This window comes from Mustela putorius, unplaced genomic scaffold (genome assembly GCF_011764305.1).
Source record: "Mustela putorius furo isolate JIRA1106 unplaced genomic scaffold, ASM1176430v1.1 tig00004013_pilon_pilon_pilon, whole genome shotgun sequence".
Classification (NCBI taxonomy): Eukaryota; Metazoa; Chordata; class Mammalia; order Carnivora; family Mustelidae; genus Mustela; species Mustela putorius.
Window position 1 is genome coordinate 1053188 of NW_025422151.1, and position 17582 is coordinate 1070769.

At 44.8% G+C, this 17582-nt stretch overlaps 1 protein-coding gene across 3 annotated transcripts in view; it reads left to right on the forward strand.

Annotated features, from left to right (window-relative positions):
* Positions 1 to 7080: 7080 nt before the first annotated feature.
* Positions 7081 to 17582, forward strand: part of LHFPL6 (LHFPL tetraspan subfamily member 6) — a 234410-nt gene continuing 223908 nt past the window's right edge. The window contains exons 1-2 of one of the 3 annotated variants that reach the window (XM_045072306.1): positions 7081 to 7716; positions 9238 to 9413. In XM_045072306.1, coding sequence (XP_044928241.1) covers positions 7096 to 7716; positions 9238 to 9273 — 657 coding nt within the window. In that variant the 5' untranslated portion in view covers positions 7081 to 7095 and the 3' untranslated portion in view covers positions 9274 to 9413. Of the gene's footprint in view, positions 7717 to 9237; positions 9804 to 17582 lie in introns of those variants that run through there. The other 2 variants (XM_013049293.2, XM_004779235.3) reach the window with 2 other exon arrangements.

Consider the following 17582-nt stretch of genomic DNA (forward strand, 5'->3'; position numbering starts at 1 on the left):
CCCGGCATCGGGCTCTCTGCTCAGCGGGGAGCCTGCTTCTTCCTCTCGCTCTCTCTGCCTGCCTCTCTGACTTGTGATCTGTCGGTCAAATAAAGAAATACAATCTTAAAAAAAAAAAAAAAAAAAAAGGAGTACAGGACTCACAGCCAGGTCTTTGGGGCCTACCGAGGCTCCAAGATATCAACGCATCCCATGAAATTTTGGGCCCGACACTGTAAGCACCTGCTATGTGCTTGAAAGGCTGAGGAAGACAGGCCTTGAGGAGCTCACGATCGGGCCTGGGGTACGCATTCACAACCAAATAATGATAATGCATTGCTGTCAGCTCTGTAGTAGAAGAGGTATACATTGGTCGGAAGCATGGAGGAAGGCCTGGCTGATTGTCTGGGCACTTGGAAAAGGCATCATATCAAACATCAGTTATGATAGCGGGTTGTTACTGCAGGAGCTGACCGAGGGCTGGGACACACAGCTCTCCTTTCCCTGCACGGACCGAAGGCCCTCTGACTGCGAGTGCTTCCTAGTTGACCTGTCCTTTTCCTGGCACACAACTCCTCCCGGAGTAATGATTGAGCCGTCGGGTCTCTATTTTCCCAGCCCTGGGTGTGAGGCACATGGCAACCAGACATGGCAAGAACGCTGTGCCTGTGCCTTCACGGTAGAGGACACAGAAGTCCTATTCACCCCTCTCTCCCCAGAAACGAAGCAAGACAAATAAAACCCAAACAGAGCGGTTGTCTTCTATTTCTCTCCGCCTCTCCCTGCCTCTGTTGCTCTCCTTCCCACTCCCTCTCGTGCCCTCTTCCTCCCTCCCCACTGCTATTGGCACCCCCACCAACACTTCTAACGTCTGTCTGCCGAAATGGTTGATGCTGTAGACGGCTCTTAATTCTATTTTTATTCTTGGGTCTTCTGCTGCTTGTCACCTCGCCCATGTTCTTCAGCTTTTAACCCCCAGGGACATTGATCTTTGGAAGGCGTAAGTAGCCAAACAGCATTCTCCCTGCATCCACACGTGTACAAGTACTCGAGCTGGCAAGTCAACCAGACACCATCGTTGACGGTTCAGCTCACGGCGGACTGCTGAAGTCAGCTCCTGTCTTTTCTCCGGACCCCGTCAGTACAGACCCGGTGTTGCTGCCGTTATTGGTCACAGAATAGTCATATTTCATTAGTATTTCAACATGCTTAGGTTCAGTTTGTGATGTTCCTATTAGGATCTCTGACAGGGGCCAATAAAGAGTGCATCTCTTCCCCGATGCAATCTGGACAAATGAAGGGGGAAAAGTGGCAGATGGAGACCAAAAGGTCATGGCTATTACTAATGGAGGTTAGAGTGAAGGATGCAGCTTAGTGAAGGGCAAACGGGCCTGCTAAGTGGGCCCCAGAGCTCAGCAGATTTGCCAGCTCTCCCAGGCTCTGCCTTTCTCTCTCTTGCCCCATGTGGGACATTCACCCACGAGAGAAGGGCGGCCATAACCGAGCACACAAAGAGGGTTCCCCACCCCCCACCCCCGGGCCTCCAATTACCCCAGCTGCTTGGATGAGTGGAGAGAGACCAGGTGCATTTAAGAAAAATTTCTCCTTTTATTTCCTGAGAAAACAAAAAACTAGAAAAATGGGGGAAAAGCATGTCTCCTCTACCATTTCACAATGGCTGTAATGTGAAATTATGTACTTCAGGAAAACCAGAGTTTGTTAACTTCTCTGTGTTATAATACTAAGTTAACTATTTAAGTTTTGGTTTTCTTCTCTTAGATCACTCTATTAGTATATTTAATACTCCCAATGCATCTTATTTTGATGAAGGGAGGATTTACAAATTTAAAATGCTGCAGAAACACATCTTTGTGAATTTTCTCAGAAGGTATCAGTGATTGGCAGCAAATATTATCACAGAAAAAATTCTTATCTCTTTCTATAGAACTCATTATACTCCTCTTTCTACATGTTCTGGGAAAATTTTAAAAACCCATAAGACATAGTCATAACACTGAAAAAGCCCGAGATAATTTTTGATACAAAAAGAAAAAAAGAAGAATTTAAAAGTAGCAAACGCATGACATTGATTCAATATTAAACATAATCATGTACTACTTGAAATTGCTTACTGGGTCATTTAGCAAAACATATATATAATGTATTATGGACATTTTCCATTTTGATGGCTTCATGTGAAATATTTGCTATGTAAAGTGCGATTTAACACTTCACATTTTTTGCTTCTTATGAATAAGTTATTGATTTAAAATTTGTATGCTGCTTTAATTCATAAAAGAATAATATAGAGAAATTATATGACACTTTAGATTGCCAAAGTAGTTTGCAAACTTTAAATGAATAACGCAGACAGCACTCCTGGGAGCAGACCATGGACTCTATGTACCTTATTTCCATGAGAGTTCTTGAGGAATACAGTCATACAAATCACTATGTTTAGAAATCGTACATAACAAGACACAATTTCTACAGAAGACAGGCCTTGAGTCTATCAAACACATGACAGAAAGCTCATAGAAAATGAAATAGGCAACCTCCTTTAATAGGATGTTAGGGCAGCTATGGTAAATGTATGCATAACCATGTACGCGAGAGAAAGAGTATTCTAAAAGCAATCCATGATCTCACTCCGAGACTACTTGAAATGGAGACCAGGAAACCTGAGAGTTCACTTGTCTTGTGAGATTTTTTTCCCCCCTCTATACAAGATGGACACAATGCAGTAAAATACCATAGCAATACTCATTTAAATTTGTCTTGAGAAGAGATTCATGGAGCATTGGGTGGCTTAGCTGGTAAAGTCTGTCTTTGCCTCAGGTCATGATCCAGGGCTCCTGGGATGGAGCCCCGCCTTGGGCTTCCTGCTCAGCGGGGAGTCTGCTTCTCCCTCTGCCCCTCCAACCCTTATGCGTATGTGTGCACATGCACTCTCTCTCTAATAAAGAAACAAACTCTTCGAAAAGAGAGAGAAAGATTCATGAGGGGCAAGGGTAGTTCAGGAATGTACAGAGGAAAGAAGCAGCCAAAAGAATGAACTTACCATGCTCTCCAATTGTTTACTTTACATCCTCTGTCCTGAGCACCGTGATGAGTTTTCAGCTAGTGGAGCCTCTCTTCAGTGCCTCTGTGGAGGAACAAATGACGTATTCTGATACAGAACTGATCAGCTCTAGGCCGGGAGCCGTTGAAGAAATCTCTCTTCCCGGGCTCTATTTAGTATTTAGAGCCTGGCTTTTGTTATGCCCTAATTCTCTTTTACACACTATACCTTCCCGCATCTCTCTCTTGCTGGCCTGTATTCAGAGGTCCTTCTCGTGGCAGGTCATTTGATAATGCTGAGAATTTCGGTCTTTCTTAAATTTCTCAAGGTTAGGACTTTAAGGGGAGCTATTTTGTAAACTGTGTTCATGGCTATTCCTGTTTCTCTCACCAGACTTTAAGAAGGGTCCAATACATGCCATAGACAATGCATGCCCACTGTAGCCACCGTTTGCCAGAGAAAGAATGGTGCCCCGGCACTCTTTGTTTCTTCTGCTTCATGGCCCCTCACCCTGTGTCTAATCCACCTTCCCATGGTGCCGGTTTCTGGACTGCAAGAGAACAGGTCATTTCAGTAGTCTAGTGGGCGCTTGTTTGTTGCCAGTAACAGAGGCTTAAACAGGTAAGGGTGTCTGGGGTTAACAGAGCAGCCTAGTGAAAAGACCAAGCATCCAGACTCTTGGCGCCATTTTACTCCATCATTCCTAGTGTGTTGGCTTTTGTCATCATCCTTCTCACCTCATGGCTGAAGAATGGCTTCTGTGCTTCTAGGTGCCATCACATCTGTTTTCAAGGCTGGAAGAAAGAGGAAGAGGATGGGGTGGCAGGGAGCGGGGGTGGGTGGGGTGGGGCACCACTCCACTTTCATCGATGGCCAGCACTGTCAACATGGCCACTCAGACATCAAGCGAGGCTGGGGAATGGAGATTTTAGCTTTCACTGCTTCTGTTGCGGAGAAAGTGATAGCAGAAGAGGGTTGGAAATGGGCATTGTATGAGCCGAACTGTAGCTTTTATCACAAACATCAACTGAAGAGGTCCCTTTCCAACCTCTCCCCTAGAGTCAGAAGTGATTGATTCCATGGCGTTTCCTCGATCCCGCTATCCTACTTCCTCCCTAATTTTACATAGCACACCCTATTTGTTTAAAAATTAAAGACGGGCTCTGTAGGCTGCACAGGAACAAGGATCATAATCACAATGATATTGATTTGTTCATTAATTCTTCCAGTTAATGTTCAATTATTGAGTATTTATCTTTAACTGCGAAGCTCTCAGGTACCATGCTGGGTTTCCTGTCATTGAGCATATGTCTTATCTGGATGGTACTTCATTGATTAGGAATGCTTTCAGCTACTACAAGCAGAAGATTCAAATAACAGTGATTTAAACCATATTAACAATCTATAATTTACTTTTAAAAATTTCAAAAGGAGGTGTGTAGCTCCACCTGGGATTCTGTCTCTGATTCTCCTCATGGTTGTCAGAAGGCTGCCACAGCTTCAAACACCTCATCCTTCAAGAATGTGTCTGAAGACAGCTGTTTTTTATCAGAGAATGCAATCTTCCCTGAGGCTTCCTCAGTAGACTCATTAGCTAAAGAGATCACGTGATTGCCACTAGCTTTAAGGATGTTGGAAGGGAGGTATTTACCTAGGGAACAAGGACAAGGAGTTGGGACTTAATCTTGGATAGCCAACCAAGGGCATTGTCAGATGCTTTACAGCCTCCTCATCTCATCTTGTGACTCAACAAGACCACTCTCCAAATGTACTAGAAACTCAAACCTGGAGTAAGAGGTACATGCCACCTCTACTATGTGGGAACTTCTGGCTGGGAGATAATTTAAAGATCCTTTGAAGGTGCAAATTTAATACAAGGGTTTTAAAGATATTACAATGCATTTTGCCTATAAAGTATACACACAAGAACCCAAGGTGTAATTCGGAAGATTTTATAGTTTGGGAACATAATTACATGGTGGAATGAGAAGGGAAATCAGGATACATGGATTCTAGGCTCAGCTTTGGTTAGCACACCAGAAGGATTCTGAGCCCCCGCTTCCTCATCTGTTAAATGTACTTAAGCAAAATCAGATGACTCCCAGACTCCTTCTCAAATATATGAATACTTCTATGATCATGATGCTAGAAGTCATGAGCTAGGACAATGTTAAAAACCGTCTATTACAGGTGCGCCTAGGTGGCTCAGTCAGCTGAGCATTGCTCAGCACAGAGTCTGCTTGAAAGTCTCTCTCTCCCTCTCCCTCTGCCCTTCCCCTGCCCCCTCCTTCACTAAATTAAAATTTATAAAACCGCCCATTACAGGCTCTTTTTACAAATGAGAGAACTCAGGCTCGGAAAGGTCACCATTTGTCCAAACGCATTCATCTAATTTAGAAATTTGAGTCCTACTGCATAATGTACTATGCTTTCACAAATAATTGATATATACATCCTAATAAATCTTTTATTATTTATTTATATAATAATAAATAATAAAAGATTTATTAATTATTAATAAATCTTTTAAAAATTCAACCTCTTCCTCTATCTTCTTTTTCATTTTAAGCAGAATCTCTCCAGTAGCATTTTGACCTATTTAATAGGATGCAAATAATGAGTTGTTTTGTTTTATTTTATTTTAAAGATTTTATGTATTTATTTGACAGAGAGAGTACAAGCAGGGGGAGTGGCAGGCAGAGGGAGGAGAAGCAGGCTCCCTGCTGAGCAGGGGGAGCTTGATGTGGGATTCAAATCCAGGACCCCAGGACCACAACTGGAGCCAAAGGTAGTTGCTCAACCAACTGAGCCACCCAGGCGCCCATGAGTTATTTTAAAGCCCGCATTTTAGCTGTAACCTCTCGGACAAATCTCATGACTGTAATTTTGTCTTTATATGGTTCTATCTTCTGCCTTCACATTATATATCTGAAGGCTCTGGGTAATAGCTACGGGCGTGGCACTAACTGGAAGTCAGACCCATCATTTGAGCCATCCCAGAGCTAAGTAACCAGTGATTTGTATGAGACAATTTAAATCACTTGAATCAGGGATTCTGAACCTGGGATTTCAGGGATGAGCTACAGGGGAACAGGGAACCACCTGACATTTCACTGAAACAGGTTTTCTTAACCTTAGCACTATTTACTTTTTGGGTTGAGTAATTCTGAGAGGTTGTCCTGTGCATTGCAAGGTGTTTAGCGGCACCCCTGGCCTCTAACCACTAGATGCTAGTAGAGCCCCCCTCCTCATGATAATCAAAACCCAAGAGATTACTCAAGTCTTTTCAATATGATAATGAGAGAACGTATATCTCCAGCTGTAGTTGCAGGAAGAATGTCCACCATTATGGCTAACTGAAATGACGCAGTTTGAAAATTTACTATGAAATATTATATATACCTACCCATTTATTACTTCTAACTCCTTTGAAAAAGCACTTCACAGACTATCCCGGGAAGTATCTGCTTCACATACTGCTATTCCTACACGGCGGGGTTCTTCAAATATGGTCTTCAACAGAGACGCCCACAGTCCTCTACTGAATGTAGCTCTCAACTTCCAAAGAGGTGAGTGAGAAGGGCAAGCTAAGACAGAAATCTAATGGTTCTGATTCCAAGAGTGATTGGTTGGAGAGATGGAGGGGAAGGGCGGGAGGGGAGGAGGGCGGAGAGGGAGAGGGAAAGAGAGGCAGAAAGAGAAAGAGAAAAAAGAAAAGAGAAAGGGAGGGAGAGATAAAGAGGGAGAGAATACAATGGCTTGAAAGAGGTTCCCAGAAAGGGTATCTCTGGGGAGAGGCTTGCTCGCTGGAAGTCTCCCCCTGCCTTCTCCCTGGCCTGTCTGGAAAGAAGCTTGCCAGACAGAATCCCTGAGCTTAGGCTTCCCGTTCTTATCTCTCAGTCCACACTGGCTTTTCTAACTCCTTCCAAAGTGACTCCAACCCAAGGACCTCCTCAAAGCTCCAAAGGGTCACTTTGCCCAGTGTTGAGGCGCTCCTTTTCATCTGCATCTCCGGTAGGAAACGGGCGCTTAAGCCGCAAACCCCAGCCCCAGAAATGCAACCTGGGAACTTGTCTGGTCTTCGCAGCCCCTCGGGAGCCCGGAGAAGACCGGCAACTTTCTCCCCTACTTCTGGGTCTGCGTGCCTCCCCGCCCTCCCCTCTTGGCAGGAGCCTAGAGGGGAGGGCGGCGGGGGGGTTCGGCTGCGGGAGCAGCCAGAGCTGCGCCCCCCCCCACCCCGGGACGAGGAGGGGGGACTCCCGGGTCCCGGTCGGCCGCGCCGCGTCCGCGTTCCGCCGGCCGTGGGTCCCTGGGCGCGAGGGGAGGGGACAAGAGAAAGAGGAGGGCCGGGCCGCCGAGGGGAGGAGGCGGTGCGTGCCTCGCCTGCCAAAGGGAGCTCTGTTCCTCTGCGTGAGAGCCCGGGCGCCCCGCGCGTGGCCACCGCGCTCCGTCCGAGCCACCGCCGGAGAGCGCGGGCAGCGGGGGCTCCGCGGGTGGCGGCGCAGCCCGGCCTTCGCGAGACCCTCCGCCTCCGGCCGGACGCCGCTCTCCGCCCCGGGGTGGCCGCGGCTGTGAGGGACAGCGGCGAGGAGGAAGGACGCGCTGGGCGCCGTGGATGTTCCGCCCGCGGAAGACAGCAAGTTGAGCGCGCGCCCCGGCCGCCGCCCGCCAGCCGGGTGAGTGAGGAGAGCGCTGGCTGCCCGGCGCCGCGGACTCCGCTCTCTCCCCGCGCCCCCCGGCCCCCCGCCGCCGCCGCCGCCGGAGTCGGGCTGCTCCCTGCTCCGCACTTCCTGAACCCCGCGGCGCGGTCGGCTCTCCCGGCCGCCGCGTCCGCTGTCGGCGGCTGCCTCCGGGGGGTGCTGCCTTCCCGTGCTTTCCCCTCCCTGCGCGCGGGCCGGCCGGAAAATGCCCCTCTCCCCGCTCGGGGCTCCGGGAGCACAGGGTGTCGTCCGGGGTAGGGCCATTGCGAGGGGCCCACGGTGGGCTGGCCCGCCCCTCGGAGCGCCAAACCCTGGCTGCAGATGAGGGCCTTCCAACCCCCAGACCGCCCCCCGCAACCTCCCCCAGCCTCATGGCCCAGGCAGACCAAGTTCAGCGGCTAACGCTGACGCTGACTGCAGTTGACATGATTAAAAAAAAAAAAAAAAAGTAGTTGAAGCTCCCCCGCAGTGACACACTGGGCTGGAACTGGGGCGGCGGGTGGAGAGGAAACGGTAGGGGTGAGGGCTGGGTACGGGGGAGGCCAGGGAGAGGGAATTTGCTGTGGACACTGAAAAACTGGAGTTATAGGTTCTGGGAATGGAACCGTGGGGGTGCATGGGCTGCTTCTGTATTCCTTTCTGTATGGAAAGTGTGGGAAATGGTTCAAGAACTCCTTTTGAGAGGAAGGGAGGGCTGGAAGTCAAGGCGCATTGAACTCTTTGAATGACTGGGGTTCCATGCGGAGTACTAGAATGTGCGGATTACTTTTCAGATTAGACGCTGACAATCGTTCCGCGGGAGAGAGAGTCCTACCAATCTTTACTGGAACCCATGAATCAGAAGGAAGCCCTACACAGCCTTTCTTTCATTTGCACTAGGAGAAAGGGGGTTAAGACTGAAGGAATTCACAAATACTACTGAAGGAGTACAGGGAGTGCCTAATAGTTCCATCCATTCTATGTGCCTAGACAGGCTATAGTACTTGTTGAATTTATGGTGCTCTGCCGCTGTGAAAATTATCCCAATTATTTTGTTTGGGCTCGTGCAGAGTTAATGCACCTAAAGGGACACGGAAAAGTTGCTACAAATTATCAGCATGAACTTGCAAGCCAAATAAACAAACCATGGTATGATTCACTTTATTTTAATATTTGGAATCATGTTTACTGCTAGTAAAAATGCTACATTACTTTTCCTTGTGAGCATGTGAAATGGATTCACTGACTTGGCAAATAGAAGCCATGCATTTCTTTAAGTAAATAGCTGTCAGAGTTAATTTGGGAGCATTTACAGGAGATAAAGACATGAAAAAGCTATGAGCTAGTTTGACAAAACTTGAATGGTAGAGAAGTTTCTAGAGAGAATGAGTTCTTCCCACTTTTGAAGTGTTGAGGCAAGTTTGAATGTTTATTCATTAAGAGTTGCAGCCCAACTATACCGGTGTTATCGCTGCTCTAAAAACATTTCACTTTTAACATTTATTATTGTTTTGCCAGGGACCATCGTCCTTACTACAGAGAATGGGAAGTTGATGGTCAGGAAGACTGAAGATCCATTCTGTTACTAGACACCCCCCATTACAGAAGTGTGGACTGCCCCCCCTTGCCTGGTGGTTTCACACCTTCCCTGGCCCCTGAAGTCCTAAACAGTTACTGCGCGTCCCCGTTGCCCTGAAAGATGGCATCCAGCCTGACTTGTACTGGGGTGATCTGGGCTTTGCTCTCCTTTCTTTGTGCTGCCACCTCCTGTGTGGGGTTCTTCATGCCTTACTGGCTCTGGGGATCACAGCTGGGCAAGTCTGTGTCCTTCGGTACTTTCCGGAGGTGCTCCTATCCTGTCCACGATGAGAGCCGGCAGATGATGGTGATGGTGGAGGAGTGTGGGCGCTACGCCTCCTTCCAGGGCATCCCCAGTGCAGAATGGAGGATCTGTACCATTGTCACAGGCCTGGGCTGTGGCCTCCTCCTCCTGGTGGCCCTCACCGCCCTCATGGGTTGCTGTGTGTCGGAGCTCATCTCCAGGACAGTGGGAAGAGTGGCTGGAGGAATTCAGTTTCTGGGGGGTAAGTAACTTGTTCACTTTGACTTATTTACTGGAATCCCAAAGCAGTATTGAAAATTATGTTCCTTTTGTCTGCCAAAATCCTTATAACTGGCACTTGGAATGCTCTGGAGAAATAGACATGGGGTGGCTTTAGTGATAGACTGCCAAAGTCAAAGTTTGTTTGTTTGTTTTAAATCGGAATTGCTTTATAACTTGAAGAGATCTTAATTTCTGTACATCTTTAGGTATATATATATCATTGGCCTGCCAAGTACAACCTGAATGAGGTGGCAACCTGGCGATTGTTTATAATGTAGTAGGGGAGATAGTTTAGATTTTCTAACTTCCTGCTCTCCTTGTTCAACAGTAAGCAATTCGATTATCTATGTCTTACTGGCATCTTTAGGTCTTTAGAGATGAAAAGTTGAAAAGCTTTTTGAATCAACATTGCTGTCATAAGCCTTTAATACTCTTTGGCAGGCATAAAATTGACCCTTGATGAATCTGAAACTATATTTCTAAATAAATAATTATGGTTTTAAATGAGAGATCAGTTTTACATGAACAACTATGGATTACATTCCGCTGCAAATACGGCCATAGACTTAATTATCTTGTTAGGATTTAACTTCCCTGGATGCTCTTGCTGTGAAGAAAAAAAGAAAAAGCAAATAACTGAGTGCTTGTCCCAAATGGACTGGAGAGTCTCACTAACACCAGAAAAGGTTTGATTTTTACTTGGGTTTCCTCCAACAAGTATTATTTCAGTATATCTGGTCATATGGTTTTAATTATACTTTATATATTTTCCACTGTGCTTTTCACCTCCGTTCTTCAAACTGACAGGCTGAACTTGCCTGATTTATAGTCCATCCTGGTAAAATATGACAACCTGTAGATAGCACAGAATGAAGGGAAATAGGAAGCCAGGAAAATGTATAAAATGTATTTGTAACTTCATTACAAAGTAAAAGTCTATTCTTCTTCCATGTGGGGTTTTCTTATAGTCTTTTGTGAAGAATTCAGAAGAATCCAGAAGAAGAAAAAAAAATTAAAATGGATAGTTCTCAGATAGACCCTTTTGGAGAAATCCCAACAGATGATTGCGGGTTATTTAATAGAACACTTTCAAGTAACATTTTGGATAAGAAAATCCTTGGGCTAAGAAGACAAGAGGCAAAAAAGATTTGTGTTTTAAAACAAATAACAATGTTGCTTGCAGGTCTTTATTCCTCTACTGGATTAATATTGTTCTCATCTGTGTTTTTCCCTGAAGGTTTGCATTGCACTCTGCCCTGGGAGGCGGTCTGGGGGACTTAGCTGTCCTTTCTTTGGTGTTTCAGTGTTCAACATTGAGCTGAAGTCATGTGTATGAGATACATATATATATGTGTGTTTGTGTATATGTGAAAAAATATATATATATATACATATATATTTATATTCATATAGAAATGTAGTGAAACGATTAGAGAACACAAGGAGGTTGTTGAAAGCCAAGATATAAATCCAGAACTTGAAAACTTTTTGATACCACAGTTTTCAGAAATAGAATTAGTGCTTGGGAGTATTTAAAATTTGTTTTTCTTTAAGAGTAAACTTGATTTGCTGTTTGTGTTTCACTTAGCTCAGGAAAAATGCTTAGGCAGTTCCTTTTTCTCCTCTTATGATAAATATTACTTTCCATTTTTCCTTCATTTTAGGGTGGGGACTGCCATTATTTCTGGCAGAACAGAAAAATGCTTACAAAGAGAAATCAGTTTTTATTGATTATCTTTAAATGTATCATGAAGGAAGGCAACAGGAAGTGAACCTGAGACCCGTGAGATTTATGCTCCCCTCCCTAAGATACGTATAGATTTTTTGGAATGATACAGAGCTAAATGTTCTATTTTACAGAAAACTCAAGGGGAAAGATCACTGGGGAAGTTGGGTGTGTTTTTAAAAGGACCTTTTCCCCACTTTGTACATGCTTTTCATGAACTCTGCTTGGCGAGAGTCACTGACCTTAAGCTAAGGATACAGTTTATTATCAGCAGTTGATACCCTCTCCTTTCTCATATGTATTTCTCCTACCTGGAAAAAAAATAAAGATGAACATAAAACCTAAAATAGTGTTTTTCTGAATCAGAACTCTTGAGGGCACAAGTAAGTAAATACATCCTGTTAATCAAGATTTAGAGTAAATTTAGAATGAAAAAACGACCTGCGTTCTGGAAAAGGTTTTGAAATATCTGTCTCCCGTCACTATTGCATAATGGTAGACAAGTTGGGGGAAGGGGAAACTTCAAAAAGAATTCTTCCTGTTATTCATTCTATAATTTTTTTTTAATTTTATTTTTTTTAAAAGATTTTATTTATTTATTTGACAGACAGAGATCACAAGTAGGCAGAGAGGCAGGCAGAGAGAGAGAGAGAGAGAGAGAGAGAGGGAAGCAGGTCTCCTGTGGAGCAGGGAGCCTGATGCGGGGCTCGATCCCAGGACCCTGAGATCATGACCCGAGCCGAAGGCAGCAGCCCAAACCACTGAGCCACCCAGGCGCCCCGATTCATTCTATAATTATTTGGGGTCTTATTCATAAAAACTTCAATGGTTAGTAACTTTGTTCTATGAAATTTTTCATAAAATGGGCGGGTTTCATAAAGACTGCAAAATAACAAACCAGTGAGTTCTTAAGCCTTCCGTAGATGGCTCTGCTTCTGAAATACAGACTGCATACAGCGAGCTCTCCTATAAGGCGGATTCTCTTACTAAAAATGATTCACTCAGACGGGTTATGTTTAGCTAAAGTTAGGGCTGCTCCAAAAACAACAGGAAGCAGGAGAATGGCAGAGTAAAGAGGCGTCCTGCTTACCCCTGCCTGCTGTGTCTAGAGTTTGCACATATGGTGTAACATCAGGCAGTGAAGCCCCTGCAGTACTTTGGAACTAGTTAAAGGACAAAGTGTCAACCTTAATTTTGAATTGTCTTGCTGTGGTTGGTTAGAGGTTAAAATGTCACCTGTCAGCTGGCAGAGCGAGGCAAGACAGGATGGTCGCATATGACATTTTTACCCCGTAGAGGAGTACTTCTAGGAATCAGTGACTCGTGCTCTTCTTGGGGCAACTTGTACAGAAATTTTAATTGCCACTTCTCCATCTTACGTTGGAAGTCATGTTTCTGTCAGAATTTTTACAGACTGGCCTTGATTTTTTCAAACACCCTCAGAGAAACAGAGTGTATGATAAAAGCGGGTCCATGTGTATCTGATAGTGATGGCACTAGGAGAAAGCAGGTTTTCATTTGGGTGCGTTTGCTAAGTATACAATTACGTGCTTTCAGGTACTGCTTGTTGTCATTAAGTCCTTCCACAAAATTTTTAAGTGTCAGTATCACACTTCTAATGCATGTGTTAGGAAATGTCTTATTTTTGTGCTTTGTAAATATAACATGGGGCAACATGGTGAAGACAGAATGGATCTGTCTCTAAGTTCTCTGGCCGGTGCTTGTTAATGTCAGGGTCTGTGTGTCTCTCGTCCTAAGAAGCCACTGCTGCTGCTGGGATAAAGGAGGCATGGAAGGGAGTCCCAAATTTCTACTGTTCCACATTAGCTTGAACTTGCATCACATATACGTATAAAATGGGTAGAGAGTGCTAATTAGTAGCCAACAGCGACCTTTGCAGTTTGGAAGGTGTTCTGTTGAGGAAGCCAGGGGAGACCATGTTCTCAACAAATTGATTGTTAGTTATGTGCTCCTGAAGACAGTAATGATGACGGAGTGTTTCTTTGAGCATCCCTTGCTCTGTGTGTGGAAAGCCTTTCCAGATCCCTTCACGGTAGGGTCCCACCTCGACCTGTCTGTCATCCCTCTAGGATGAGGGCTCACAACTCTCCTTCCCTCGCTCCCCTTTAAACCTGACTTGTCATGTGATATGCCACTGTGTGCTTCCCCTCCTTTCTGGCTATCTGTCAAGTGACTGCTAAGGAATAAGATAAAGGAGGAGGGCTGGCATATTCATGGGCCTAGTGGCTTTTTAGTGACTGTGATGAATGGAAAGAAGCTGCTCTGATTTTTTAAGAAATCCAGAGACTTCTGAGGCCAGCTGGGAGAGCAGGCAGGGGTCTTTTCGCTCCTCTTTAAGCTACACCTTGTGCATTGCTTCCTACTGTACTCCTGCTCCGTTCAGCTACCCTCCAACAAAGAAGGTAAAGACCAGGGAAGTATCTTGAGTTCTGAGCCTATGGTTCCCAAACTTTACCCTGCATTAGGACCACCCAGGGCTTTTAAGACACAGACTCCTGGGACCCACCCAGGGACTCTGATTCCATTGGCTTGGGGAGGGGCCTGATACTTTGCATTTCTAACTAGTTTCCAGATGATGCTTGTTCTGAGCCCCCAGCTCGAGAACCCTGTTCTAAGTTAACCATTTCGTGCTTTAGAAATGTTTGACTTCTTGGAGATTGTTTACTTTCAGAAGTTAGTTAATGTTTGTTTACTTGTGTAATAATCCAATATAAAGTTCTGTAATTGGGCTTGGAAAGATACGTAGTGTCATGTTGGCTAAGGACATCCTTGTTCTATCTCTCCCTGTTTTTGTCACAGGAAATCATTTTCCTCAAGTTCTCTATCTTAGACATACTATATTAATCTATACATATATATATATATGTGTGTGTGTCTACATATATTCTTTTATTTGCCATTGCCCTATGACCAAAACAAGATTTTATAGAAGTGAAACTCAAAACAAGACCTTCATATACCCTCTGGATTTTTAGTCATGAATTGCTCACTGAAAGACATGAAAACCATACTGCAGACTGGAGAGATGGGCGAAGACAGCCCTTGACTGACTCCAGAAAGCCACGTGTGTCTTGTAAAAGTGAAATGACTAGGCCGGGAGGACACTCCGGAACCAGCTGGTCAGAGCTTCTGCTGGGAGGCGAGATGGCACTTCCGTGGGCTCTAAGGAAAGGGTCTCCTGATCTTAGACATCTCTAGGGGAAAAAATGATGCACTCTTGAAGAGTGGTGCTTTCTAGGGCCACAGACACTCCTTTCCACACAGTCATATGTCCCACATACATTGCTCATCATGAGGAACGGGCGGTGGATGGAAGCTAGGCAGTGTGGCCGTGAGAGCCAGCCTTTGGCAGCCAGGGAAGGGCTAGAGGGAGCAGCAGTGGGGCCAACTGACAGCAAATGCCTCAGGTACAAGTCGCTTTGAGCTCTGGACTCCTTATAGGCAGGGATGTCAATGAATTAGCTGATCTTTCATAAAACCTAAATACCAAATTTTATATTTATATTTAATATGTTAAGGTTATATTTTCAAACAGCCATGGTCACCAGTTGTTTTCTCCTCCTCCTCCTCCCCCTCCTTCTTCTTCTTCTTCTTCAAGATTTTACTTCAAGGTTTTATTTGAGAGAGTGAGAGTGAGAACGCAAGCATGGGGAGTGGCAGAGAGAGAGGGAGGCAGGGATCCTGATACAGGACTCCATCCCGGAACCCTGGGATCATGTCCTGAGCTGAAGGCAGACGCTTAACTGACTGAGCCACTCAGAAGTCCCACCAATTTTCTTCTACCTAAGTTTTTTTTTTTTTTCCTTTTTGCCCAGAAATACTTGTACTTCTAAGGCTTCCTTTGGAAAGTTTTTGATGGTTTTCAAACTTTTGTAGAAAGCTTTCAAGTTCTCCATATCAGTCACTGACATCAAAATTCAATACCATATTCTTTTAATTCTCTAGGAGACCTGAAAGTGCCCTAGGAGTTCATTTCTCAGGGAGACTCCTGCTCTGTCCCAGAGAGTGATTCGTAGGCAGGTCTGAGTGGGGCCCAGGTGAAGCTGTTTCAACAGCTTCCCCTAGAAGTTCTAGAACACAAATGGCCCCCAGGCTGCATTTTGGGAAATAGGAAAGAATTTTGTTCACTTCAAATCTCATATTATCCCGGTATTGGGGGCCTAGGCTTATGTCTAGCGAAAACCTAAGTATGACTATCAATCTCTTTCTATCCGTAGTTATTTTGGGGATCATATGACAGAAGCAGCAAGATATCACCACCATTGTGTGAGCGGACCAGTTTCTAGCTGTGTTCTCTCTGATCTTAGAGATTTGGGGCATTCCTGATGGATAGTCAGCTCTGTGTATATGCTCAGAAAGCAGAAGGACCAAATCTTTTCCACACTGTGCTTAGATAAAGACTATTTTGATTTGTGACTCCACCTGCAAATTACACACCTGCTGTCATTTTCTGTGCCCTGTTTTCCTCCTTCAGCCCGAGAGTGCTTTGTTGATGGTTTATGTTCTCTGACAGTGTGCTGGGGTGTACTCCGTTTTTACCTATTTTGGATGATGGGTTTTTTACGTCCCAATTTTGTATTTGTGAAAAAAAAAATGCTAATGGTAATAATTGGTTAAAATGGTGGAGGAAGTGGTTTTCCGCCGCACGTGGGCCTATCATGTCTGTGAGACAAGACTTTTAACCTAGAATTATTTAGATTGATGGTTTTGACAGGGTCTACATCTTCATTTACTTTATGCAGAGTAAAGTCTTTCCAAGAGAGTCACTTGAGTTTTAGTCTATTTCCCTTTGTCACCACCAGCTAGCATAGCGTTACGTGGATACCGCTGAGGCCAGGGTTAGTTAGCATGGGTTAGTTAGCCTCCTTAACGCAGAGAAAATGTGTGTCATTCATAAAGAAAGCAAACTGACGAATGCGATTCATAACCATTCCTATAATAAAAAAAACAACCTCAAAACACGCACTCTGGAGAGCTTTGCATCTTCCTCTGTGATATCAGGAGATGATGAAATTTGCCCTTGGGACACAGTCATCATTGGTGCCTGTGAGTATTTGACCTCTCCAGCTACCTCCTGCTTGGCAAGACTGTCTTATGGTGTGTGCTGGTTGTAGTCAGAAAGAAAACCAGCATCAGGTTCAAAACTTGTTCGTGGATGTTTATCTTTTCTTCTGAAGATATCACCCTCCGTGCATTCTGAGGGACACGGATTGCCGGGTGTACCAATAGATGTTAACAGGAAAGATCAAGCAGGAATAAATTGATTTGAGAAACATTGGGTTATGGAAAGTCAATCCATTTCATGACAGCAAATCTCACAGCGCATTCAGTACGTTGTCTATGACCAGTCTCCTGGGATGAATGGGGAGGGTATAGTATTAAGTGTTCAATTTTTGGGGGCTCAGCACCCCGAGGGGACCAGTCATCTGCTGAACTGATTCCGTTCTCATTTTAGTCCATTGAGGCAGGCAATTTATTCTTTTCCACAGCTGAGAGCACTGAAATTTAGAGAGTGATGCCCAAAGTGATCCCATTAGTTATTGTTTGTGCTGTGAATGCTGTTAACTCACAGTAAAGTGTGAACTGAAGTTCCACCTTGTAGCCTATGGAGAATTCAGAATATCTTGCCATTGTGGATAATATGTCTCTTATCATAGGTAATTATTTTTTATTGTTCCTTGGTCCTCTGTTTATACTTGTATTGTAGAACAATAAAATCACTGGTAGGAAAGTGATCTAGCAACTTTTGCCAAATCTCAGAAAAGGCATTACAGGGGTGCCTGGGTGGCTAAGTCAGTGAAGCGTCTGCTTTGGCTCAGGTCATGATCCCAGGATCCTGGAGTGCAGCCCCATGTTGGGGTCCCCGCTCTGCCCAGTGGGGAGTTTGCTTCTCCCTCTGCCTCTGCACCTTCCCACTCTGGCTTGCACACACTTCATAAATAAATAAGTAAGTAAATAAATAAATACATAAAATCTTTTAAAAAATGCATTGCAGGTTAATGTTAATAATGT